The sequence below is a fragment of the Musa acuminata genome, chromosome BXJ1-6, assembly GCF_036884655.1.
Source record: "Musa acuminata AAA Group cultivar baxijiao chromosome BXJ1-6, Cavendish_Baxijiao_AAA, whole genome shotgun sequence".
NCBI classification, from domain to species: Eukaryota; Viridiplantae; Streptophyta; class Magnoliopsida; order Zingiberales; family Musaceae; genus Musa; species Musa acuminata.
Window position 1 is genome coordinate 38,998,849 of NC_088332.1, and position 25,800 is coordinate 39,024,648.

Here is a 25,800-nt window from a genome sequence, read left to right on the forward strand (position 1 = left end):
CCTAAGCAGTCTCAGAGTGACGTAAAGGTTTCTGAATCGTACATCAATTCAAAATCCCAATCTACAAAAAGGAAAGGATATATTAATTCAGTAAAATTCGATAATCAATTATAATGCAATATACACTATGATAACTATCTATCTATTTTCTCGAGATTCAAATAAAATATGTAGGAAGAACAATATTTAGACGACCAAATTAAATTGAAGCAACAACTCACTCTTAACGCACCGAGTTTGTCATGCGTTGGCATCCACTCACTCGTTGCGCCGCTCGTCGTGCTTCAGGGCCAGTCGCGAGCCTTCTTGGGCCAACTTGAGGCACGAATCACCTCTAACTGGGGGGGGGGGGAGGGCGGGGTGTGTTGTGCCGTAGGTCGCGACTCAAGCCTCGTTCTTCCGTGATCCCGTCCATGAATCGACACCCGCACAATGTACCAATTCCCCACTCGCCGAAGAAGGTGGAGCCAACTGTGTGTTTGTACACAAAAATATAGGGGGTGGAGAAGATATCCTTAAAGAACTGCTAAGGCGGTGGTGTGTCCTAAAGAGTGGCACTCGATGACGACTTCTTTTCCGTCCCTTCCGATTCAAATCGGCCATTTCTTCTTCTTCTCGCTCTCTAATCTACCGCCGTCGCCTCTATACATACCACCACAAATCCCCACCTTTTCCCAATCTCTTGTTCCGTTTGCTTTCTTCTCCAAAGCCCCTTTCTCAGTTTGGGTTCTCAAGGAGAAGAAGAGGAGAAAGGGACGGAGCTGCTCCTCGACAGCTTCGAGGTCGTCGTTGGAATAGCAGAGCCCTCGTTTTCCATGGCGGCGTCCTCGACGGCTGCGGGGAACCATCCGGAGAAGAGGAAGAAGGAGCCCAAACTCCTGCTCGGTCGCTTCGAGGTGGGGAAGCTCCTGGGCGCCGGGACCTTCGCCAAGGTCTACGTCGCCCGCAACATCAGCACCGACGAGCTTGTGGCGATCAAGGCCCTGGATAAGGAGAAGATCATCAAGTGCGGGCTCGTCGCGCACATCAAGCGCGAGATCGCCATCCTCCGCCGTGTCCGCCACCCCTACATCGTGCAACTTTTCGAGGTCATGGCCACCAAGACTAAGATCTACTTCGTCATGGAGTACGTCCGCGGCGGTGAGCTCTTCTCCCGCGTCGCCAAGGGCCGGCTCCGGGAAGACACCGCCCGCCGCTATTTCCAGCAGCTCATCTCCGCCGTGGCCTTCTGCCACGCCCGCGGCGTCTTCCACCGCGACCTCAAGCCCGAGAACCTGCTGGTCGACGAGAACGGCGACCTCAAGGTCTCCGACTTTGGGCTCTCGGCCGTGGCGGAGCAGAGCCGCGGCGGCGACGGCCTGCTGCATACCTTATGCGGGACGCCGGCGTATGTCGCGCCCGAAGTGCTGTCGAGGAGGGGCTACGACGGCGCCAAGGTCGACATTTGGTCCTGCGGCGTCATACTCTTCGTGTTGATGGCCGGCTACCTCCCGTTCCAAGACCAAAATATCGTCACGATGTACAGAAAGATCTACAAGGGCGATTTCAGGTGCCCGAGGTGGTTCTCGCCGGACCTCGAGCGGCTTCTACACCGCCTTCTTGACACCAATTCCCGGACCCGGATCACCATCTCGGAGATCATGGAGAACAAGTGGTTCAAGAAAGGCTTCCGCCATGTCCAATTCTATAAGGATGACGACCAATTACATACCCAGGACAATCCCCAACTCCAGACTAACGATGAACTCCAGGGCGACGCGACATCCGTGTGGGAAACCGACTCCGACTGCTCGGCTGTCTCCTGCTCCGCATCATCGTCCGCTGCGAAGCGGATGCGGCAGATGCCGAGGCCGCCAAGTCTCAATGCGTTTGATATCATCTCCTTCTCCAGGGGGTTTGACCTCTCAGGGTTGTTCGAAGAGGCCGGAGAGGAGACCAGGTTCCTTTCCAAGGAGCCTGTATCAGCGATTGTATCAAAGTTGGAGGAGATCGCCAAGGTGGTGAGTTTCACGGTGAGGCGAAAGGATTGTCGAGTGAGCTTGGAAGGCACGAGAGAAGGGGAGAAGGGGCCGTTGACCATTGCAGCAGAGATATTCGAGCTCACACCATCGATCGTGGTGGTTGAGGTGAAGAAGAAAGCAGGAGACCGAGGGGCGTACGAAGAGTTCTGCAACGAGGAGCTGAAGCCTGGGTTGCGCCATCTCGTGTACGAGTCGGCGCACGCACTTAAAACCGCTCATTAACAGAGACAAGAAAGAAGGTAAGAAGGTAAATAACTTCTTTCAATACCACAACATTTATGTTATTTCACAGGTTTTTCATTTATGCTGTTACTATTTTTTTTTTCTCTTACCTTTAATCAATGTTTAATATTATCGATTAGATAATAGGAGGGCTATTACTTGTACTTAAACCCTATTAGCATCTCGATCTCGGTTCTTAAAAAAATTATTAAAATTTTATAGTTCTAAAAATAAAATAAATAATTTCATTTGTTCTAATAGAAAACACAAATACCACACACTAGATAATTTCAATATTTTCTTCATTTCTAATTATTTTATCAAATAATAATAATTTCAACGTCCCAAGAGATATAGAAATTATTCTTTTATATATCGCTTTTGCATTGATCAAACACGTAGTGTTACGTTTTATATTTTTCGTCAATGCAAATGATCACGTTAAGATAAATAAAATTATTTATTTCACTTTTAAAATTATAAGAATCTTAATATAATTTTTTTAAGTATAGAAACTATGTAATTAATTTGATAATAAGAAGAAGAATCTTAGTTTGTGCATGCACACCTTAACTGATATAATGAGGATCTATAATTTCACTTTTGGTAGAATTTGAAGAATATACAATTAAATTATTTTTTTGCATTGTGATTTTTCAGGAAGTCCACATCCTAAATCAAGAATAATTTATTTATTTTTATTTCTTTAGTAGTTGAGATAATGACTCATTCCTTCACAACCACAAAAGGTTTTTTAGGCACTATAGAATCATGATTCTTACAATTTCAGAATTATGTTGATTTGTCAGAAAATTGTTACCTTCACATCCTAAATTAGTAACAACATATTTTGTGATTTTTTTAAATTTTTCTTTAGTTGATGAGATAGTTACTTATTCCTTCACAAACAAATAAATAATTATCAACAATATGATTATGTCTTAGTGAAATGACCTTCAAGACCTCATTGGAATTGATGACCTATTCCTTTGATGTGATAAGACCTTAGTAATGCTTATCAGAGATTCCAAATGATAGTTTAGACAATCACTTGAAGTTTAGGAATAAGCCACCTAAATATATGATTTAATTTTAGCTTTCTTGATGAGGTATTAGAGTTTGTATATTCAAGTGTATTTTGTTTAGCCAATTTGTTCCCTGTAGTTAAAGACTGCATACCATCTATGAAATAGTGATGCCAATAAAGTTCTGAGGATAGGAAATAGATGATGCTGTGCCAGGATTATCGAAGATATGAAGAAGCCAAAAAATCCAACCTCTTAAAATTATTAAACAAAAGTTCATATCAGATAAGAAATATTCGGTTGTTAATTACAAATTACTTTAAAACACTGGAAAGATATCCCTAGAAAATGACAACTCTTCACTTAAAAAGTAGTGATTGTGCTAAGACAGAAGTGCACAAGGATGCACCTTTTTAAACAATGTCATGATAGAAGGAACTTTGTGGTGTCATGATTTTTCTTTTTGATCCAATTAATTTACTATACTGAGTTAGGACTCCTGAAGTTCCATACATGCTTAGATCTTTTGATAAATGATTTGTTTATATTGAAGACTTAATAATTTGAAATATCCTAGATATTCCATTTATTTCATGTCTCTTTAAGCTATTAGCTGCATAGTCTTGCTGGGCACACAGGATTACTTTGAAAGATTCAACGCTGGTTATCCCGAGTGTCAGACTTCCAAATTTATAGGCAATCCTTTCAATAGGGACTCTGCAAATAGCTTTAGACCTATCTGGATATCTGGCCATTTATAGTCAGCATGCATTTCTTTTTCCCTCCAACTTGTACAACATTACTGTTTTTGGAGTGATTATTGTGTAAACCTTGGCATGTATAAGACAGTTTGCCTCTGCTCATTGATTATGGCTACTTGCAAGTTGATTTAGCAGAGCAAAGATAAATCAGGTCGCCTCATCTGATACTACTGAATCTGTGGCCTTGGATTCTATTAGCTTTTGTTCTTGGAGAAATTTGTTTAATAAAGGCAGCAGAAAAATGCAGAAACACATTCTAACATTCCTTTTATTTCTAGATTTCCTTTTCTATCTTCCTTTTGAGCACCATATGGATTATTGCACCGGAAGTATATCAAGTGGATACAGACCTCTCATTAGGCCTTTAAGACATTATCATCATTTCATTCTTTTTTTTTTGGCTTTCAGATGGGAAGATAACTCAAATTTTGTGAAATTTCAGCATTATTGCCAATGACAATCAATCTAGTTAGTTCCACATAAGATTAGTTTGGGCCATCTTAACAAGGCTTGAGTGTCTCAGGCTGCAGAATACATCTGCATCCCTCTAACTTACCCTACATTGCACATCTGGCATGCTTGAAAGAGTCTATTCTCATTTAAAGCCTTCTTATTAATGTCTGCTATGACAATTGAAATGGTTGATACATGCATTGGATGGTTATCTTTTTAAGCACAACCTGACTTGGCTCTGCAAGCAGCTATTGAATTCTAACCTCTTTGATAAGTTGATGTGGTTCCGACTAATCCCCATCTTAAACTACAACATTCAATATTATGCTTTGCCCTTTTTCCCCAAAATTTTTCCCCTTAAATAATACTCTACTGACTATTTAACAACTTCCTTCTATTCTACAGGTTTATTTGAGGCCTTCAATCTCAAAGCTTTGGTTGCCAGTTCAGCCATTGACACAGGAGCTGGGGAGGTGTTTTTTTTCGGTCGATGACCGGTTAATTCTAACTTGGTGCACTAGACCGTTCTCGGTGAGCCACTTCATGCTCGAAGCCATTGGGGGAGCTGCCATCAGTACCCTCATATCTAGCACTACCTGATGAAGAACTACAAAAGCTTTGGGAAACTACTAATATTATGATGTTACAATGTGTTGATCTTTGTGGTTGTCTATCATGGCCTGGTGGTTTTATTTTGAGCCATTAGTTGAGGTCTACTTGTGATGTTGCTGCTTGCAAGAAAACAAAGAGATCTGTGTAGATATCATTTGAATGACATGAAGAGTTTTTCTTGAAAGGATCACAAGAAGATACAAGCTGCTATGACACTGCATTATAATCTGAAATTGGCATGCATCCTTCTAATCGCGCTGCTGCTAAATCTAACATTTACTCAAAATGCCTTCCTAATCATGTCTTCCTCCAACCTCAAGAACTCATCATCTCTTTTGATGAGCATTTCTTTTCCTACTTACATGTAGTTAATGCTGCTTCTATCTAGAAATCAGCTACTGTCTACTGGTTATTACTGCAACTGTGTTTATCCTAATCGCCACTTCCTTACTGCAGAAGCCATCATCTTCCGAACTCCAAAAAGCTGCTCTATATGGTATGTATAATTCTTATGTGCTTCTTTATTTGCCCTCTTGTACACAGATGTATCTGAGTAACTCTACAGGAAGGATCCTTTAAAATGTCAAAAAGACGGATAATATGAATTTATCCCATAGATGATCAGCCTTTTTCAATCACAGATTAGATCATCTAATCTACTAACTACGATCGACCAGTCCACCAGAAGCATTCTAGGCTGGTTAGACCTTATTTGCAGATCTGCACAGCAAAGAGTGCTTTTATCCAAGGAAGATACAACAAGAAGCAGTTCATACAAGAAATCTAACAACACATCCTAAAGAAGGATGTGTTTGTGGTCAAATTGTCTTTGAGAATATGGGTGTGAATTCCACCAGTTTACGAATGCCCTTTGTGAATGGATTTCTACAGAGATGGAGGTGGTTCACACAGTAAAGTGATTTTGTTTCTATTGCTAGGCAGAATCAAGGCTTGTTCATGATTATTTGCAAATGGTATGTGAATATCAGCTAAAACATTTCTAATCTTCAATACTGCCAGCAAAAAGATATCTGAACTTCTCAGTAACTCATGTTATGCAAACATTTTCTGCCATATGTGAAAAAAGGAATCATATGCATTTCAACAAAATGATTCATAAATACACAATCGATTCATGGAAACATATACATCTTCTAGTATATTACGTACACCCAGTTGAGAGTTGTAACTGGATTACAATGACACGCATATTGTATTTGTGTTACAGCTTTGATTAACTTAGACGATGTGTCGAGTTATCCTTTCCTTGAAATGTATTCATAATTGTACAAGAAATTTTATATTGTTGAGTAGCTATGAAGTGGAAACATAACCTGGCAAGTGCATTTGAGATTACCAGATGGAAACAAAATAATTTCATGCCATTTACAATTATAGTAGTTAAGTACAGAGGAATGTAGAATCCAAGTCAAAATTGGATTCTGTGTACCTTTTCCTGTCCTTTTGGTATTGCGACTAGCAGGTGGCGTATCGATGCGCCTATGCGAGAAACCAAAAGCTTGCACCTCAATTTTCTGACTTTGGAGATTCATATTTGGCCAGCACCTATAGAAGGATACAAGAACAGACTGGTTAGGCAATTACAACATCTCATAGCCATAATTGGTTCCAGAAAGGAAGGAATACCTCAGCAAACAGAATCTGGCGACGTAGTGGTTCTGAAGGTTCAACACTTGTTTCCTGTTTAATATCAGCGGAAGATGCCTGCAAGGTTTGTTTCCTAGGCAGAGGTTGAACACCTAGCAATGACCGGGGAGCTGGATTTTTAGACCTCACAGAAGGCAAAGTGCGAGAGAGCCAGGACTCAGATGGTGACTTGGGCAATGGTGGAGGCAGAAGTGACCGCAAAGGATTGAGGTCATCGTCGCTCAGATGCAGTGGATCTCTATCATTATCAACATGCTTATGGTTATCATCACCATTCATATCCATATGATTTGGTTTCTCTGAAGAGAAAGGTAGAACAGGCTCAGCAGCCTTGGGGACTTCACAAGCTTCAGCAACGAAACTCTCATCCATCCTCCTACTTCCTGCACCAACCTCACCAGAGCTCAGCATACTCCTTGTATCTTTGACAGTGTTGAAAGAACTCGACTTCGAATCCGAAGATCCTGGCCTATTCGCTAAATCAATATAAAGAGTCTTCTCCAGTGCAGGGCTCATGGAGCCCAAACCAATTCGGCTGCTGCTATGATTTGTTTCCCAACGGTTGATGTCTTTATCACCCGCATCAGAATCATCAGTCTTGCTACTCTTGCTTCTTGGATTTCCAAGAAAACCATTCCCTTCATTGTGATAAGGAGATGACCCTCCAGTCACTGAACCATCAGCTGTCTGGGAATCAGATTCACTCCTCAATTTACTCACTTCTGCCACTCGAGGTCGATAATTCTGCCCTAATTTGTGCCTATAAACAGTTTCCCACGAATTCTATACAAAAAGGTTGCAAAATCACAGTGATCAATAACAGGCCAAAGCAAAAGCAAATATTCAGATAAACCAACATCTACACCACTAATTACCTCATCTTCAACTGGACCAAGAGAAAAGCGATGCAAGTTCCATATCTGAGGGTCTCTAGTTCTTCCCCTTGGTGGTGGAGGCAGGCGTCCGCGATCCTTAATTCCTGAGACTGGATTTAGCAGACAAAAGGAATTCTTTAGACAAAACCTGGAAAGCAATCCACAAGCTTTCGATGGCAAATGGCCAGCATCATCATCAGAGTACTCGTCATCCTCATCGTCATCATTGCTATCCCCTTCCTCAAGCTCCTTGGCATACTGCGGAAAGTAATCAGGCTTGTTATGATAACGCATAGGAGCCGGTGGCCTCCTATTGCGATCATTGATTGCAACCCTTTCGACGGGTTTGGTGGCTTCACGTGGAGGCCCAGCGGCTTTCCTGAAGGTGTATTGCGTCGACTCGCAAACCATCGCCTGGGCAGCGGGCAAGAACCTCTCCATCATGAAGTCCCGGACCTGGGGATCCTTTGGAACGCTTCCAGAGAGCTTGGCCGCATCTGGCATTCCACTGACGCCACTGACGCTGCAATTCATTAACAAGGACTCCGCCCGTGATAGCGTATCGAGCGCATCGGAGAAGGCATCGTCGTCGTCATCTCCTCCTCCTCCTTCTTCTAGGTTGTTTGCCGCTGGAACCGACTCCTGTATCAGCTTATTTTGTACCTTCCGAACCTCTACATTCTTAGGAGCTTCTACTGGCGACTCGGGGGATATGGCAGTGCCAACATCGCAGGCAAAGGCCACAGCTTTACGAGTCCGGACGCTATTGCCAAACTTCGCTGCCGACGCCGCAGCGGCTTGCGATAAATCCGGCTCCTTTTGTTTCATAATCTTACCAGGAGGCGGCTTCGGCGACGGCAGAGGCTTCCCATCGGAGGTGGGAACGGACCCCTCCTTGGGCTGGCCAGGCGTCTGCTCCCAAACGAAGGGGACGACACCGGGGACGCGAACCGGGCCCGACTTCAAGTCCGACTTGTAGAAAGGCAGAGACGACCTCCTCGGTGGTGGAGGCCTTTGATCGCCCTCCTCCTCTTTGGACACGGACGGAGCCGGAGAAGCCGCCCCGGCGGAGAATCTCCGGACGGAAAGGAGCGGTGCATCCAAGTCGATCCTCTTCTCCTCCATCAGATTCTTCAGAATCTCTGCGCATCGATCAGTATCCAAACCCTAATCCTTTATTCGATCAAATCCTGGCAAAACTAGGACCAGATTACTCCTCAGATGGAAGGATGGAGAGCAATCGACGAGATAAAAGATTCTTTCTAATCTCAACTACACATTAAAAGGAACAAACAACGGGAAGGAAGCGACGCAGGATAGTCTCCTTTTGGTCACCTCTTATATTGATGTGAGTCAATCGCCGGGACAGAACAATAGTCGCGGGTGGAAAGGGTGCAAGGAATATACTGTTACAGTGTTCGTGGTCCGGTTCGTAAAGGCCTAATGATCGTGTCGAAGACAGACGACCTTCACAGTGTTTCGTCGTTCCAACGGCCACGTCCCAGACCACTGGGCGCCACCAGATCCTGCGAAGAGACGGCACGTGAACTTAGAAATCACCTGGAAGCGAGTCAACGGTAGGAGGAAACTTTGACTTCGGCATCCATTTGAAGTCATGGTGCAGTTATTCCCGTCGGTCGTGAGCACGAGGTTACCGTTGACCGACGACGATTACTCATTCATCTGATCTCCATGTTTGCAGCCCAAATCGAACATTCCGGGCTGGTCCAGATTCTATTGGATTATCCCTTTCTTCGACGGCTCCTCTACCGTACAAATCTCAAAGCACGCACATATCTCAAAGCACGATCACCGGATGCTGTTCCGCCAAATCACAGGAGTATGGAAGCCAGACATCTCATCGCCGAAATGGATCCTTGCCCGCGTAGTACGTACTGCTCTGTCACAGTCTTGATCGTTGCGCGATGCAAAAGATATTATGCTGGAGGTTGATGACAAAGAAGAAATAATGCGATGGGTTAATTGCGAGAGATATGTCCATATCTAAAACAGATATGAAGCTGCAAGTTCATCCATAAATGCAATGTAATCATGGAGATGCCGGAACATTATGAGCTATAAAACACGGCAACAACTTTTCTCGGATTCTTGTGGACATATCGGTAGATACTTGTCTTCTTACACCGTCAATGGTGACCCCGAGTTCTGCAAGCAAGATCACGGTTTGCCTGCAGTGCTGACTTGCAGCAGCTCAGGGAGGACAAGAACAGGAAGCTGCTGCTCCCCACCAGCCTTTATTTCTGTGCGATCGGTGGCGTCTATCAATCAATTTTGAGGCTATCAACAATCATGGAGAAGAAGAACAATTGAAGTCCCCACAGGCAAAGGTGAAAAAGGGAAGAAATGAACCTGAGTTGCCACCAGTACCATCTTTTCAAAGAGCATCGCATCCGAAACATCAAAAAGCATGGACCGATACATCAACCTCGAATGCAAATATTATCTGGGAATTTAGTGTCATGTTTGAAAGACGAAGCTTGCATGCAAGGAATCGAGGAAGAGTGCTGCCGTGAAAGCAACTTAGAGGATTCATATCAAGAAAAGAAATATATTTCAATGAAAACGAGGAGGATTCAAATACGAGAGTCGAGCATTTCGAGTCTGAGACATCTGTTCCTTCAATTCCTCCATACTTTATGGTCACAGAGTTAGGCTCGATTATATTGAGACAGCAATAAATAAATGATGATGACAGGCTGTGCTTCGAAGCATGCCAAGCAAATCTGTCCAAGACTCTTCGCTTCAGCCACTGGGAGATGCATCAAAAATCTATGAGGATAATGCAACATATACATAGATGAGTAATTAATTATACGGTAAATATAGAGCGAAGATGATGCATGAATAGAACGCCAATTGTTTGGAAGAACTAATGATATTAATTCTCCATTATTGCCATCGATTTAATTGGTGTTGACGAACAAGCAATGGACATGCGTCTAGTAGAACGCGTATAATATATCTCGGAAGAGGGAGACGATGGGATTTTTATATAGAATCTTCTTGGTGGATCAGAAGCACTAGCATGGAAGCAATAAAATACCATCTAAAGTAGTACTACTTGTGCACTACTGTTCGTCCATCATGTACTATCGGCTTTCGATTCATGGAGTCCATTAAAAAGGACTCAGAGATTTCAGTGCTCCAATAGCTGTTCCTTTGCTTCATCATGGAATTTAGAACCTTCTTCATCATGATGGATGTTGCCGAGAGAGTTGGCAAACTCCTCATGATTCACAAACCATCACCTCCACCCATCACTCGCCGCGTTTGTTAATTGGTTCAGATGCATCGGTTTCGCCACATCCATGTGAGCGACACCACAAGCGCGGCTTGTCGTGACGACTGAGTCGGCCGAGCGTAGCTCCATCCGTCGGCGCGAGTCAGTCCATCGATCGACACGTTTGCACGCGTTCTCTCGCTGCCATCTTTCGGAGGAAGACGCAATCGAGATGGGATGGTGGTCGACTGAGCTTGATTGTCCTTTCGAATCAACTCAATGTGACATGAACTTTCTATGGGTCCACAGTGTTGTGACCTGGTTGAGAGAGATTGATGCCTATCTCCTCACATTCACACTCTATCCTTCCTCCACCAAAAGCAAAAGAGCACGCCATCATGTTTGGCAAAAGCTCATCTTTCCAACTATAAAACCTGGAAAAGGATGGAGGAGAGTTGAGGACACTCATTCCCTCTTTTAAGGATACCTTTTTCCTCGGCCATTTCTTTCTCCTCCTAGTCTCCTTCCTCTACTGTCCACTGTACTGGATCTTAGCCAGACCGAGAGAGGGGAAGCGGAAAACGAGGGAGGAGTACATGCAGAGAGATAAATAGGATGATGAGGGACACCATAAGGTGCTGCATCTCCTGCATCCTCCCCTGCGGCGCGCTCGACGTGATCCGCATCGTGCACGCGAGCGGCCGGGTGGAGGAGATCAGCGGCACGGTCAGCGCAGGCGACATCATGCAGGCTTATCCAAAGCACGTCCTCCGCAAGCCGCCCTCGGCATCGCTGGACGGCGTCGAAGCTCCCAAGGCGGTGATACTGCCGCCGGACGCCGAGCTCCAGAGGGGGAAGATATACTTCCTCGTGCCTGTCGCGTCGTCGGCGCCGGTGAAGGAGACGACAGCGGCGAGGGGGAGGAGGAGGAGGAGAAAGAAAGAAGGAGAGAGCAATGCGGCCACAGCTGATAAGACCATGCTTCTCCTCAACGAGCGGTATCTGTCGGAGATCCTCTCGGAGAAGGCGTCGAGCTATCGGGACAAGCGGCGAGGAAGAGTTGGCGTGTGGCGGCCGCACTTGGACAGCATCTCCGAGGGCTCGAATGAGCTCTGAACATGGTCGTCTACCGCTTTCCTTTGTTAGCTCTTGTTTCTTCAAGCTTCTTCATGAGGTGATGATATGTGTCGCTATAAAGATCCATACACTTCTTGGATTCTGTTCCATCCTTCTTCGATGCTACAAAACTTTCTTTGGTGCTTATTTCTGTCTCGGGTTTCAGAGATCCGAAGAGATTGTTACACGGAGGTAGATTTAAACTGAGAGACAGAGAGAGGCAGGCCAGTAATCCAAGGCAGAGATAGCATGGTTAGGAAACCCCACTTCACTGTTCATCTTCTCCTTTGCTCAGTACCTGAATACAATAAATGAATCATTGTTCTTCCATTGGCGCATCGTTCTCTTTACGAATCTGATACCATATTCTGTAAGCCATGAATTTACAGCAGAGAGAGAGGGAGAGGGAGGGAGAAAGATCAGATCTAAGTAGATTCTAATGGAAGGATGAATCTAGAAACTTGATATGATATGCTTCTGTATCTTTTCAGGTTACAAGAAAGACCCAAACTACTACTAACTAAACAAAGAGATTTATGTATATTATATAATGATAAAAAGTAGAGGAGCCACCTTTTTCTTATATCAAAGGAATACTCTGATCTTAACATAGTTTTCTATGTATAGAGTTGCTTTAAACTGGGTTGGCTAATCTAATAACAAGTAGAGCAAGTTGAGAAGATGACCAATTCAAAATGGTGCCCAACTTGACGTTTATCCCACCTCTCCTACATTATGCATCTCTCGTCCAAATCTCCTGTTCAAATTCCCAATCCATGGTTCATGTATATGCCATGGAGACCTCAGACGTGAATGGCGATGACTGAAGCTGATATCTGAGAACGGATACTATATCTATCCCATATAGTACACCAAAGGCAGTTCCACATTCTGGATCAGAATGCACACAGCTGGACCACAGCCGCAGCAATGATCATCTCCTTTACACCCTCCACTGTCAAATTGGAGTCCCTACGTCTCTCTCTTCACCTTTTCCATTATTGATTTGTATACATTGCAACCCCACTGCCTGCTTCCTATCTCCTTTTCTTGATCTCGTTGTGGTCCTTCTTACCAAGATAAAATCCTGCTTCATGCCCGAAACCGATGCTCCTCTGAATCCATCCCACTGGCCATAAGACACTTAGAATTACCCAAAATCTGCCATCGTTTGACACTGATAGCCACTATGCCCACAGGCTAATGGAGAAGGCAGAGTAATATCAGATGGAGACCATGAACCATGGCCACCGATTCCTGTTCCAGGAAGTCTGCAGTGTTTAACCATGCTACTTACATGCTTTTGCTTCGAACCATGGAAGAGGTTTCCTCTGCAACCAAGCACATCTAACAAGTGTTTAGGGTGAGAAGGAAGGAAGGAAGGAAGGGAAAGCGAAGGGCAAGGCGGACTTGGTGGACCATCCGAAGAGAGGAACTCGAATCCAATAGAATATCTTACATGTGCGTCACACCAGCTCATGTCTGCAGCGACATGAAACGTTCTTTTCGAGGCTTTGATTACAGCTACCTCAATAATTTGACTCGTCCTTCGGCGTTCTCCTTCCTGCCATCTTTACGACGTCCCTGTCGCGAACTTTAAAGCAATCAGAAGTCGGTATATCTTGTAATTTACTGTTCACCAAACCATGGTGTACAGGGATCTTGTTTTACACATGTCAGCTGAGTCGATCGTGTTACGAGTATAGAGCGTGTCGACTGCCGACATAGACGTACCATCTACAGCACGCATGCCCATCAATATTTGGGTGTACAAACGAGGTTGGATTCATGTCGACTGGACCACTTGCACATTAGAATTTATGCCATGACAGTGCCAGCACAACCATCGTCTTCAGTCTACATATTATGCGTGTGCCAAGTAATCTGAATCCATTTCTGTGAGGCGCACTGGAATAGCTATAAAACAGGCCCACGATAGCTCAAATTGGCACAACGTTGCGATGTGGTCGCCGTCACTCAATTTGAGACTATAATGAATCCATCCATGCAAATTACTAATACCAACCTAATTAAACGGGTCGGATTTTAAATCCGACCCGGAATGAACCTTAATTTTGAAGCAAGATCTCGCCATCCGAGCCGTGCCGTTACCGGGCAGAGCTGACAGAGAAAAGGAGTGTTGGCCAGCGTCAACCACTCTGAACCAGACTGCGCCGGTTACTCGCCGTGGTCTCGGGTGCAGGGGGCCCACTTCTCCCGACTTCCCTCGCTCCGTGAGATGCCCATGTCTCGGTGCCCCCACGCGCGCGCAAAACAAGCCGACGACAACCAAACGCCAACCCAACCACACCCCCCCCCCCCCCCGCCCAATCAACGGCGAAAGGTAACAGCTCACGCTTCCGCCTCCCCACTCCTTTGTCTTTCTGTCGACAGGCGACGCAACCGAGGCTCTCAAGGCGTCCACCCACCACCCATCGTCCCAACTCTGCCCCTCGCTCCCCCGCGCCGTTGACGCCCTCTTCCGCCAGCCTCCGTGATACGTGGGGGCAATTACGTAATCTCCGACGGCACCGCATGTCCCCGGTGCGCCTCGTCCTTATCCCATCGTCGCAACCGAAAGCAAATTTTACTCCCCATCATCGCCCCCCTCCCGCCCCTCGATGATTCCCCCCGTCAACCCACCCGCCCGTCCCCCAAAACCAACGGCGGTGATGCCCCGTCGCCTCGATGGACCCCGCTCCCCGTCCTCCACTGACGCCGTCCCATCACACGCCCCCACCCTACCCGCGCGAACGTCGGCGCACGCGTCCGCCCGGCGACTCCCAACCCTCCCTCGCACGCCCCTCACGTGCCACGCCTCGCCTCGCCAGCCGGCGCCCCCTCCTCGCCGCTCTCTCTCCCCCTCTCAACCCCACTCTTTTATTGCTCCTCTCTTCCCCCTCCTCCCTTTCCGTCGCCAACACGCCAAGGGAGGGGGAGACGAATTAGAGAGAGAATAGGTTTGGATCTGAGATAGATCAGAGTATTTGGTGGTGATGGAGGGTAGGGAGACGCCTCCGACGCGGCCGCCGAACCCGGCGCTGCCGTACCGGGAGGACTGCTGGAGCGAGGGGGAGACGTCGACGCTGGTGGACGCGTGGGGTGACCGCTACCTCGAGCTCAAACGCGGGAACCTCCGGCAGAAACACTGGCAGGAGGTCGCCGACGCGGTCAACTGCCGCCGGGGTGCCTTCGGCCGCCGCCCGCCCCGCACCGACGTCCAGTGCAAGAACCGCATCGACACCCTCAAGAAGAAGTACAAGATCGAGAAGGCCCGGGTCACCTCCGCCTTTGCCAGCCAGTGGCAGTTCTTCTCCCGCCTCGATGCCCTCATTGGATCGGCCGCCGCTCCCCCGGCGAAGAAGCCCTCTCCATTACCCCCGCTCGCCGTGCCGCTCCCCTACCATCGCAAGGGCTCCACCTTGCCATTTGCTGCCGCCGCAGCAGTCCGACCGGTGGACCCGAGGGAGAGGCGCGGTGCGGCAATCTCCATCTCCGTGGACGACTCGATCTTCCAGCGGGCTGCCGCCGCCGCTGCAGCGGCAGGGGATGACAACGGCGAGGAGGATGATTTGGAGTCGCCGTCAGGTTCTTCGTCCAGGTCTGGAGGTGGATTGCGAATGGCTCGGGGCAAAGAGGGGGATGGGATCCGTGAGCTGGCGAAGGCGATAGAGAGGTTTGCTGAGATATACGAGAGGGTCGAGGGGGCGAAGCAGCGGCAAATGATGGAGATGGAGAAGAAGCGGATGGAGTTCGCCAAGGAGCTGGAGTTCCAGCGGATGCAGATCTTTGTGGATTCACAGGTCCAGCTTGCAAAGATTAAGCGTGCCAAGCGATCAGATGCTGGTAAGTCAGCTGGATCCTCCATCTTCTTACCCTGTTGTAATTGATGCATATTATCATATTTGGATTTTTTAGTCTCGTTTGTTTGGTTGCTGCTGCAGATCGAGAGTCATATTATTTTCCTCCAAGTAACTTGTTTTTCTTTTTCCTTCTCCATTTTGGTCGTGCAGTATTCATTTGTGTTAGGCACATCATTTATATGTGATGGTGGTGGATCACTTTTTAGTTTTAGTTTGTCAGTGAGAAATGTTCTAGCTTTAGTTTGATACTCCTGAAAATAATTTATTTTAGCTGCTGTGCTGCATGATTATTCTCAGAAGAGCTTATAATAATTCAATTGACAATCAAGCTAGTCCCTACATACTGAGTTTATCGTCTTCAGGCTGTATAATGGATGCATATAAATGATAAAGCAGAGGCACATGGTTGGATACGTTTTTCTATTATGTGATTGGTGATGGTGTGCTTAGCATTAACACTATGAATGGACATATTGTTATCTACTCTCTTTCTGACAATTTAGCGAAATGAAGCGAGATCATTTTCATCTTGTGTTTTTCGGAGCTTACATTGGATTTCCTTGGTCAATCTCTCTAGTACGCGATAGACAATGGAAGTCAAATACAAGTAGTTTCATGGTGAACAAAACAAACTTTACAAATTGTGTGTTTTAGGATTGATTGAATTTTGTTAACTTGATATTTCTTTTACCCCTATTTTCTGAGATATCTATGTTCTAACGGGAAGCATGATCCGGTTTGTTGGATCGGTGCCAACAATAATAAAATAGCTCCAAAGCCACTAAATTCTTTACATTCACAATGATGAAATTGTTGTACATGTTAATTATGAACTGTTTAATTAATTGGTGTTCAAGTCAATATTGGTTTGGATGAGAAGTCTAAAAATGTACATATAAAATTTAGCTTAAGTAGGACTGGCAAGGCCTGCTTTTCGTTTGTTGAATCGGTCTGTTATGAGCCAGCCTGAAATGGCATATTTTCTGTGGCCAATGGAGACATTGTGTGCATTCTCACTTCAGCTTATCACAATGATTTTTGGCAATAAGGTTATTCTTCAAGTGTTTATGTTAAGAAATTCTTTGGATTTTTTTTTTCTGCTACTTCAAATATTCTGCTGAATTGTTTTATTAAGGAATCAACATAGTAGATACTAAATAGTACTTCTGATGTATCAACGGCTGAAGAGGGAAAATGATGTCAGAATGAGAAAGTGGTTCATCCAAGTTTTGATTTCAAAGATCGAAATTACTTCATGAGAAATGTCGTTCATTGATAAAGATTTTGTTGAGATGTGAATTCCTAATGTCTAAATCTAGCTCTTTATTGTACTCGTTGGCTACCTTATGGATGTGAGAAATGCTCTGTGGAGCAGTTAAATTTTGTTCTCTTAGTATTGTATTTCTTTCAAACCATCCAGCAAGAAACAATAGTAACAAACTAAATTGTAGATTGAGTATCTGGGATTTGAAACGATTTATTATTTTGAAACATTTTTACCATCTACCTCCTATTTTATGGTTCTCGTTCTCTTGGCATGGAAGAGATATCTTTGAGTTTTTATTTCTTTTCATATGATTCCACAGGGTTGGGTCTGACTATGTACCAATCTTGGTCTTGTACTTGATTCTTCTTTCGTCCCTTGATAACTGGAGCAGCACCTACACAAGCGCTGATGCAATCATAATTGAATTGCCCTTGTTCAAACTCTGTGCTGGTTTATGTTTTGTTCAAGTTGTATCAGTGATAGGTTTGGCTGATATTAAGTTTAGACGAGCCCCCCTCACCCCCCCTCCTCCAGTTGACTTGAGCTAAAACGACATGATATTGATTGTGTCAAATGAGTCCAGCCTTTGTGCAATCATCAAAGATTCCGCTACATATGACAATGAAGTATCTCTTATTTTCTCATTCCATTGACCTTAAACCGCAGCAATTTCTGTGAATATATCTGAAAAGGTTAATCTCCTTAGAAACTGTCTCCCAGTTCATTCTAATGGCCTCTTATAATCGATCTTTTGGAAGTTGGTCTTAGAAAAGTTGCTTTTCTGATTAACATCCTCTTCTTGTCATGCTATGTGGCAAATTCTATTTACTAGTCTAACTAGCTTTGTCATTGAGATTTTTCCTAGATTGCCAAAATGTTACCTCCGCCTCATGAAAGCAAGTTCATGCAACTCTTTTGCTTGTTGTTAGAACCAAATTTGATAGGATCTCACTTGTTTTAGATGAAAAGCAGAACAGTCCCAGTGGCAAAGGTATAACAGGAACATTGTTTAATGTTCATGACATTTTTCTCGGGCTTCTTGTGTGCTGATGGATGTGCATGTCTCTGTGTGTCACAATGTGCTCTTCTGTTGCAATCAACCATGTATTTTCTGTGATTTTTTCTCTCATGTTTTTGTTTCTGAATCTTGAACACTTTAGCTAACCTACCATTACCAGTAGTTATCTGTTTTATTTAAGGCAGACCATAGAATATGAATGTCTGAGTTTTAACAAAGGCTAGTTAGTGATGGATGTGGCTATGTTCTGTGTGACCTTTCCTGCATCATATTTGCAGTGGTTCTATCATTACTGACTGGGTAATGATGGTCCAGTCATTCTTTAATTGAATAGCATATATTATTTCTACGTATCTTTCACAATATCCTGTTACCTTGGTGTCACATAATGCTTTCACGATTTCCAATTGCCTATGCTTCCCGACAGCCAAGCAATTTAAGTATTTTCTCATTGTTTTTTAGGATTTTTTTTTTCCAATTAGTCCCATGTTCTAAAGAATCTAAAACTATTGTCTTTTTATATTTGCATATATGTCCATGCTACGAGGTTTGCATTTCCCTACCACTCGTCTTTGTCTTTCTGTAAAAGAAAATTTGAGCATGTGTCTTCTTTTATGTGCAAATTCTACTTAAGTTCATATGATATTTCTACATATTTGAGTTGGGGAGATTGTCCTTTATTAAGGACATATTAACAACTCAAATTTGACATAGGTCACTTTAATATACATGGTACCTTAGGGCATATTATGACCCCCATAGATGCTAATCTCATCTTTACAAGCTTTAGTTGCTCTTGTTGTGTAATATGTGTTTCGAAAACAACTTATTGGTGATTGTTGTTAAAGTAGCATATATATTATTGGTAATATGTGTTAAAGTAGCTTGTGCTGGACCTTTCATTTGGCAGAAAACTTGCAATTTATTTCTCATGCCATTGCTTTTTCTGCCTTTTGATGGTTTAGATTGTTATGGTTACTGATTAGTGGAAATAATTCGAGTTACCGCCGATTTTGTTCATTAGAATTCTACATGATTGGTACTGATAAATGATACTTGCTCATGTTGCAGATGGTTACATGTAGGTCTTTGGAAGGAAGGGTTCACAGTTATTCTGCTACTTGGATGTGTGTTGAATCCATGGTGCTCCATCTTCATCCTCAACTTGGAGGATGTGTTTGACATCATAACATCGCCACCACTTGTTTGTTTGTATGCACAATTATTGACGACTTTTAATATATTTTCATTAGGCAGCAGAAGAGGCAGAAGCAGATGCACAGTTTGCATTGCATCTGTCAAGACCACGAGTGCAGGTATGGTTTTTTTTTTTTTTTTTTTTTAATGTGAGTATATATTATTGGATAATTTACTTATAAAATTTTCACTAATTTATTTTTATCAGATGACGTTCTTAGAATTCACTTAGGGTCTATTTTTCTTGTAAATCTCAGTTTTATCTTTTATATTTTACTTATTTTTTTGAAAAATAAAACCCATTCGTATTAGTTCTTCTTCCTTTCTTGTTCTCCTCCTCCTTTCTTACCCTTTCTTCTTCCTCTTCCATTCCCTTGTCTTTCTCCTTTTTTACTCTTTTCTTCCTTCTCCTCCTCCTCCGACTCCTCTGAGAAGAAATGGTGGAGCAACATCAGAGGAGGAGGAGACGGAGGGGCAGAGTGAACAGAGAAAGGAGAAGATAAAATCAGATCCATCTGGTTTGGTTTGATATAGTTTGTTTCTTTGATTTTACATGCATCATGTAAAAAAAAAAAGAAAGATGAATGACATATTTGTTCATTTCTGTAGAAAGGAGGTCTCATGGGTGGTATATTCTCAGTAAAGATCAGTGACTTGTTGTTATGATGGTTTGACACATGATCTAATGACTCATTAATAATGCATATAATCGTAGTTTCAAATGTTTTGCTATGTATGTTCTTAGGGATTTTTCTTCATTGGACACTTTTGTATTTGATTGAGTCATTGAAATGATTTTGTTAAATATATCTTCAAGATAGTAGTATTTTATAAGATTTTCATCGGGATAAGTAAATCTTGATTGATTCTGAACACAACCCATCTGATGCACCATCAGATTAGGAGGCCAACATGCATGTCGTTCAGATAAATATGGTGATGAATCTGTGAGATCCAATGTTTTGGCTGTGCACTCGAGAAAGTCCATTAGATCGAACACGTGTGCACCGCTTCGACAACGTTTTGGACCAATCACTCGCACAGCTCGCTGTTGGGTCAAACACGTGTGCCACACGTCGCAGACCCCTTACTTAGCATACGTGCCGCTATCATGCATTTAGTTGTTGAATATGAATAAAGGACTGCGAAAGGTCATCTCTACGTATAACATAAGGCACGTGATGGGAGGTGACGTCCAATAATTGAGACCACGTGTCCCACCGGACACTTCGGGAAAGTGATTAGAAAGAAAACTACGTCTCCACCTTTCCCTGAAATGGTCACATCGCAGGAAGGTGGGCAGTCCACCGGAGGGTGTGGAAATGCATTCGAAGGGTATATATATATATAAATTGGAATATAAGATTCTAAGAAAAAGAAGCAAAAACTTAGATGCACTTAGTAAAGTAAGTTTGTTTGATGGAGTCACTTTCTAGATTCCAAGAAACAAGAGGTCCAGATGCAGATGAATGACAAGTATTATAGATTTCTGACCTACTACAGGCTGTCCTTGTGACTCTAATAACAAGTATTATAGAGTGGCACGGGTCATGAATGATTGGACCGGCTTCTGTATCCTTAGCAGCAAATAAACACTCACAAGCAGATGCATAAATCGCTGTCACTACTGACATCAAATGTATCATCAGAAGGTAAGTCTAATAATGTCTAACTGTGTTCTGTCGATGTCACGAAAACGAAAACGAAAGAAGATTAAATAACCACACAATGGTTTTTGAAACGAGCACGCAATTCTCTCTCGACTTATCTTCACGTACGACAAGTGCAATCGGTGGATGTCTTGCTCGGTGTCATGTTCCAAGAATTTTCTATACGTATCAGAGGGTGCTTCGTCAAACTTGCCTGCTTGCAGTTTAAAGGTCACAAGAGGCTGCTGGCTAAGCTTTCATTTTCAGACGCACTTATTCTTCCTGTGGTGGTGGATACGTAACTTTGCCGCCACACCGAAGCTAAAGCTGAGCTGACTTATTTGATAAGAACTGCACTGCTTTCTGATATCCTATCGTGGCTGCAAAGAATCTGATAGTTGGAAACACGTTTTGAAGAGCTATCCAGTGAGAATTTTTTATAATGTTATGGTTCCTTTTCTTTGTCTTTTTTTCTTTTTCTTGGGCTGGAAATTGATGGTACGGGATGCAGTCAAAGTTTGACCACATTTTCATCCATATCGTCGCCATGATATTTTTAGGATTGCTATGTCCAACCAATTAGTCAAGCCAATTAATTTATTTCTAATATTAAAATATTAATATCTATAGTACATCACGAATTGGTAGGGAATACATAATCAATCATTCATCGCTTGCTACACAAGGATCACATAAGGTCCGTGAGTAAAAAAAAAATCAGACAATATGTTATCCGCTTGCCCATGCAGATAGAAATTTAAAGGGTAATTTAGGATGATTATAAGATACATACGAGAATATTCATGGGAATCTAAGGGGTAGATCGGGATTATTACAAATCGTCTCCCTCGTGAAATCTTTGTAGAAATATTTCATTACTCCAAGGTTATGTTTAAATATACACCCTCAACAGGTAGGGGGCATTGCAATCGAGAACATAGACTCACAAAAGTTGACCCCTGGACTAACTTAAAAGTCAAAGGGATCGACTCTAGAAACCTCTCCCTACTTCAATCTTCGTATAAGTAATATCTCGAGAAAATACGCTTTCTACCTTAGACGACTCTATGCATACAGATTAGAGCCATATTGGGTTGATAAGGACGTCAACGATATTTTTTTTAACACGTATGATATTAAGCATGACAGAAAAATATTAAAATAATTTGTTGAAAGAACTAAAATGTTGAAAATTGAAGCATCTATCATATATGCCATATCAATGAATGTGATATTTTTTTTTATTAAATTAATATGTATAAGAATGAAGTAATATAGATCAATCTTTTTAGATATATTTTTCTTAAAACTGAATAGACGAACATATGTAAGCTTTACATACGCATATTAACTTGATTGTTGGAGGGTAAACCCTTGACATAACCTTCTACATAAAGCAAGATATTAAATACAGACATCTTTGACCATGAACAAAACGGGGAGAAGAGACCATAATAAATAAATATTTTTTAACTTTTAGAAAAGTTTTTTCCTTACCTAAGTTCCTCGTTTAAGGTCAGAATACTCAATGGCCTCTTATGTTTAAACCAAATTTGATTAAATTAAATTGATGATCAAATTTTTTTTCTTATATAATACTCGAAAAACAAGTCAAATAGAATCAATTTTATCAAATCAAATTTATGATCAAACTTAATCTTATCATCTGCATTGGATTCATGATCCAAAGAGAAGAATAAGTTTGACAATTTTTGTTCGATGGAGTAAAAGAAAATATTCATCTCGGATTACTAACTTGAGAGTCAGATAGATCAGGTCGGAAAACCTCTCTCGACCTCAGTTTTTGTGACATCTTAGGAGTTTAGTGTTTTCATCTCGAACAATCTTTTGCACATGGGTCTAGACTATATTAGACTGACTAGGATGTTAATAATTTTTTTATAATATTTTTAGCTCTAGAGGAAGGGTTGGATATCATAGGAATGATCCCCTACCAACCATCTTAATGAATACTCGAGTGAAGAGGCATTGCCCCCGACCCATAATACTTTCACCTAAGGGAGATAGCAACCACCTTGTCCGCACATGAGTGCATTCACCTCGATGCAGACATGACTTGTATCATGTCTATTCAACGACCCGAGTCTCTCATCCCTAGGGATGACCTCGAGCCACATGATCGTCCCCCGTCGAGGTGTTCCTAAATCTCACTCACAAGTACAAAAACTAATATGTATGATATAAATCATCGCTCCACTTTTGTCTACGTTAGCCCAATAGGCAATGCCATCAACTCAATTATGGCCCTCGGCTCAATTGCCACCAAGATTAGCACTCGTTAAGGGAGCTTCGAACAACCCCCCTTTGCCCGACGTGGGTTCCTTGGTGATGGAAGGGTAGGTTGGCTATGAGGAGCTTTGCATGATCCTCATTATAGATCTGTTGCCTAATGTGGGTCCCTCGGGGACGAGCAGAGGAGCCCACCTTAACACTACATGCAGCTTATTTCGACTCCTCTCATAGCCCACCTTGACGACATAGAAGAAGAGGAGCAGGTCAATGATAAGGAGCTTCACAACATCCCACATGGGTCCCTCAAGGATGAACAGGGGAAGTGCCCACTTTCGCAATACCTACAACTCGCCTCGACTCCTCTCATAGCCTACCTCGATGGCAAGCAGAAAAAGTGGGGTAGGGTCGGTAATGGATAGCCGCCAGTAATGCTTGCACCCCTCGCTTGTAGTCCTCACTAAATTAGGGAGATTAGAAAATCCAATCCACCCCTTCGCTTGAGGCATGATGGTTGGGAAACATGATTAAACCCAACCTGATTAGGAAGAAACGACCTCCCCTCTACTTGAGGTTGGTCTCTCAATGATGGGAGGGGCTAGTTGGTAATGAACCATTGCTAACAGTAATTGCACCCCTCGCTTGCGGTCCATACTGAGCTAGGAGGTCAGGAGACTCGACCTCCCTCCCCTACCTCAACCCGAGACATAGAGGTTGAGAAATTTGACCCCATTTTCTATTCGAAACATAGAGATTAGGCACCCAACCCTCCATTTTTTCTATCATCGAGCCATGAAGGTTAGGAAATTGACTCCATCATTGTTGACCATCCTGAAGGAGGGTCGAGTTCATCTTAGCAAAGGTTGATATACTATTGAGGAGGGCCTATTAGCAAGGAGTGACCTCTTACCAAGGGACAAAAGTCATCGATTCAAGGTGCAGTCGAGGTACCCCTCGATCATATTAGTGTTTGTCTAATGCATAGAATCGGAGAATCAATAAAAAAGACATGAGCTTAATGTATCGGATAAATTAAACGTCGCACTTCAGATTTCTCTTATAAGAGCCCCCTGCCTTGGAGAGAGGCAAATGATAGAGAGAGCATCGTTAGCTAGTCTTCACCCGATACATGATTTTCATGTGGTGTTCAAAATGGAATGAGAAGACATAGGCCACATTCCGCTTATTTGCCACATGTACAAGGGCTCAAGATAAGTGATTACAAGCTATTGCCCTCATGGATAAAAGATTAAGGGAAGATTGTTAGAGGCAATTAAAGACTGCCTCATTGTAAAATATTTTATAAAATAATTTATCCGACTATGTATTAAAGTTCATCTTCAATATAAGGGAAAAGAAAATTCATTTTTTTGATAACTCATATCTATACTCATGTATATCATTTTACTAATTTGGACATCGAAGTGATCAAGTCAAGAAACCTTTTTTTATCTCAGTCTTAATGTAGGTGACACCTTGAGAGCTTGACGTTTTCATTTCAGAGGCACCTCGAATAATTCTACATATACGAGTCCAAATCATATCGGACTGATTAGGATACCAACGATATTTTTTCATAACATATTCTAATCTTACCCAAAAGAAAAAAAAAATCAAACATGAATAGAATGTCGTCATCATGCGCTAATGATAGCTTAGCAATAAATAATTAAACGTTACGAGAGCTTATCATAGTCCCATATGAATGATAGGAGCGCATGCTATCCACCATCAGCATACACGACCACTCCATTCACGGTGGTTAGCATACATCAAGAAAGAAACTGTGTAGTCTTGTACGAACTAAATTATCACGATGATAATAAAAAATCTATAAAAAACCATCCAAATGGTCAAAGCATTACGTACAATCACAGTAGACCTACACTTCGAATGACATATAAAAATATATTCTTTATCAATAAGTAAAATTTTAATTTATTATTTGGTTATTGGTTTTTGAGAATTTTTTTTGGCTTCGAAACCTTCACTTCCCAATAATAAATAATACATATTATAAATCTCATACACTAAAATATATTTTTTAACCCATAAAAATAAATAAATATATTTTTAATCTCTGAAAGAAAATAAACTGGGCTTTTTTTCCGTCTTGCTTAGACATGTATGCGGGCCACACAGTCACATCCAATGGTCAACCATAGTGGGCCCGACTTGGTGCCGTACTCTTTTTATACTCGTTTCGCACATGGGACCTGTCAACGTGTATCTGTCGCTTCTGGGGCCCACGACGTCTTCCATTCCCATAAGCCGGGAAACGTACGTCAGTGCGTACCAAATAACGCCGTGGCCGAAAGGGATGCCCACGTTGGGAAACGGCATCTTCCATGGCATATTCCCCCTCCCCCCTCACTCCATCAGTTCATGCCACCTGCCTCCGTGCTCCGTGTATGGAATTCGCCGGCCCCACCACACAACAGGAATCGTGTTTCCACCCAAAGTAGTTGTTAGTGTCGTGTTGCTTAGCCGGGCGTCTCTATGATTCCGACATAATCGTGCCAACCCGGTGAACCTTGAACGGGGCCAAGTATCGAGACTCTT

The 25,800-nt window shown here is 43.0% G+C and overlaps 4 protein-coding genes across 7 annotated transcripts; 3 read left to right on the forward strand and 1 right to left on the reverse strand.

Annotated features, from left to right (window-relative positions):
* The first annotated feature begins 618 nt into the window (after window positions 1-618).
* On the forward strand, window positions 619-5,297 carry LOC103989169 (CBL-interacting serine/threonine-protein kinase 12). 2 transcript variants are annotated; one of them, XM_009407956.3, is made up of 2 exons: window positions 619-2,268; window positions 4,888-5,297. In XM_009407956.3, the coding sequence occupies exon 1, from the start codon at window positions 816-818 to the stop codon at window positions 2,241-2,243; it is 1,428 nt and encodes a 475-aa protein (XP_009406231.1). In that variant the 5' UTR covers window positions 619-815; the 3' UTR covers window positions 2,244-2,268; window positions 4,888-5,297. The 2 variants fall into 2 exon arrangements, with proteins under 2 accessions (XP_009406231.1, XP_009406232.1); XM_009407957.3 differs by having other exon boundaries at window positions 619-2,260.
* An 875-nt stretch (window positions 5,298-6,172) lies between these two features.
* On the reverse strand, window positions 6,173-9,483 carry LOC135676895 (uncharacterized). 2 transcript variants are annotated; one of them, XM_065188592.1, is made up of 4 exons: window positions 8,973-9,483; window positions 7,638-8,827; window positions 6,742-7,545; window positions 6,173-6,660 (listed from the first exon to the last, which is right to left on the reverse strand). In XM_065188592.1, exons 2-4 carry the CDS (start codon window positions 8,760-8,762, stop codon window positions 6,622-6,624), a joined length of 1,968 nt encoding a protein of 655 aa, XP_065044664.1. In that variant the 5' UTR covers window positions 8,763-8,827; window positions 8,973-9,483; the 3' UTR covers window positions 6,173-6,621. The 2 variants fall into 2 exon arrangements, with proteins under 2 accessions (XP_065044664.1, XP_065044663.1); XM_065188591.1 differs by lacking the exon at window positions 8,973-9,483 and having other exon boundaries at window positions 7,638-8,956.
* A 1,817-nt stretch (window positions 9,484-11,300) lies between these two features.
* Window positions 11,301-12,324, forward strand: LOC103989172 (uncharacterized). The gene has a single exon (XM_009407959.3). It carries the CDS (start codon window positions 11,494-11,496, stop codon window positions 11,992-11,994), a length of 501 nt encoding a protein of 166 aa, XP_009406234.1. The 5' UTR covers window positions 11,301-11,493; the 3' UTR covers window positions 11,995-12,324.
* A 1,995-nt stretch (window positions 12,325-14,319) lies between these two features.
* On the forward strand, window positions 14,320-19,404 carry LOC103989173 (trihelix transcription factor ENAP1). Of its 2 annotated transcripts, none has more exons than XM_065188593.1 (2): window positions 14,320-15,840; window positions 17,444-17,665. In XM_065188593.1, exons 1-2 carry the CDS (start codon window positions 14,991-14,993, stop codon window positions 17,482-17,484), a joined length of 891 nt encoding a protein of 296 aa, XP_065044665.1. In that variant the 5' UTR covers window positions 14,320-14,990; the 3' UTR covers window positions 17,485-17,665. The 2 variants fall into 2 exon arrangements, with proteins under 2 accessions (XP_065044665.1, XP_009406235.2); XM_009407960.3 differs by lacking the exon at window positions 17,444-17,665 and adding an exon at window positions 19,214-19,404 and having other exon boundaries at window positions 14,328-15,840.
* Window positions 19,405-25,800: the final 6,396 nt, after the last annotated feature.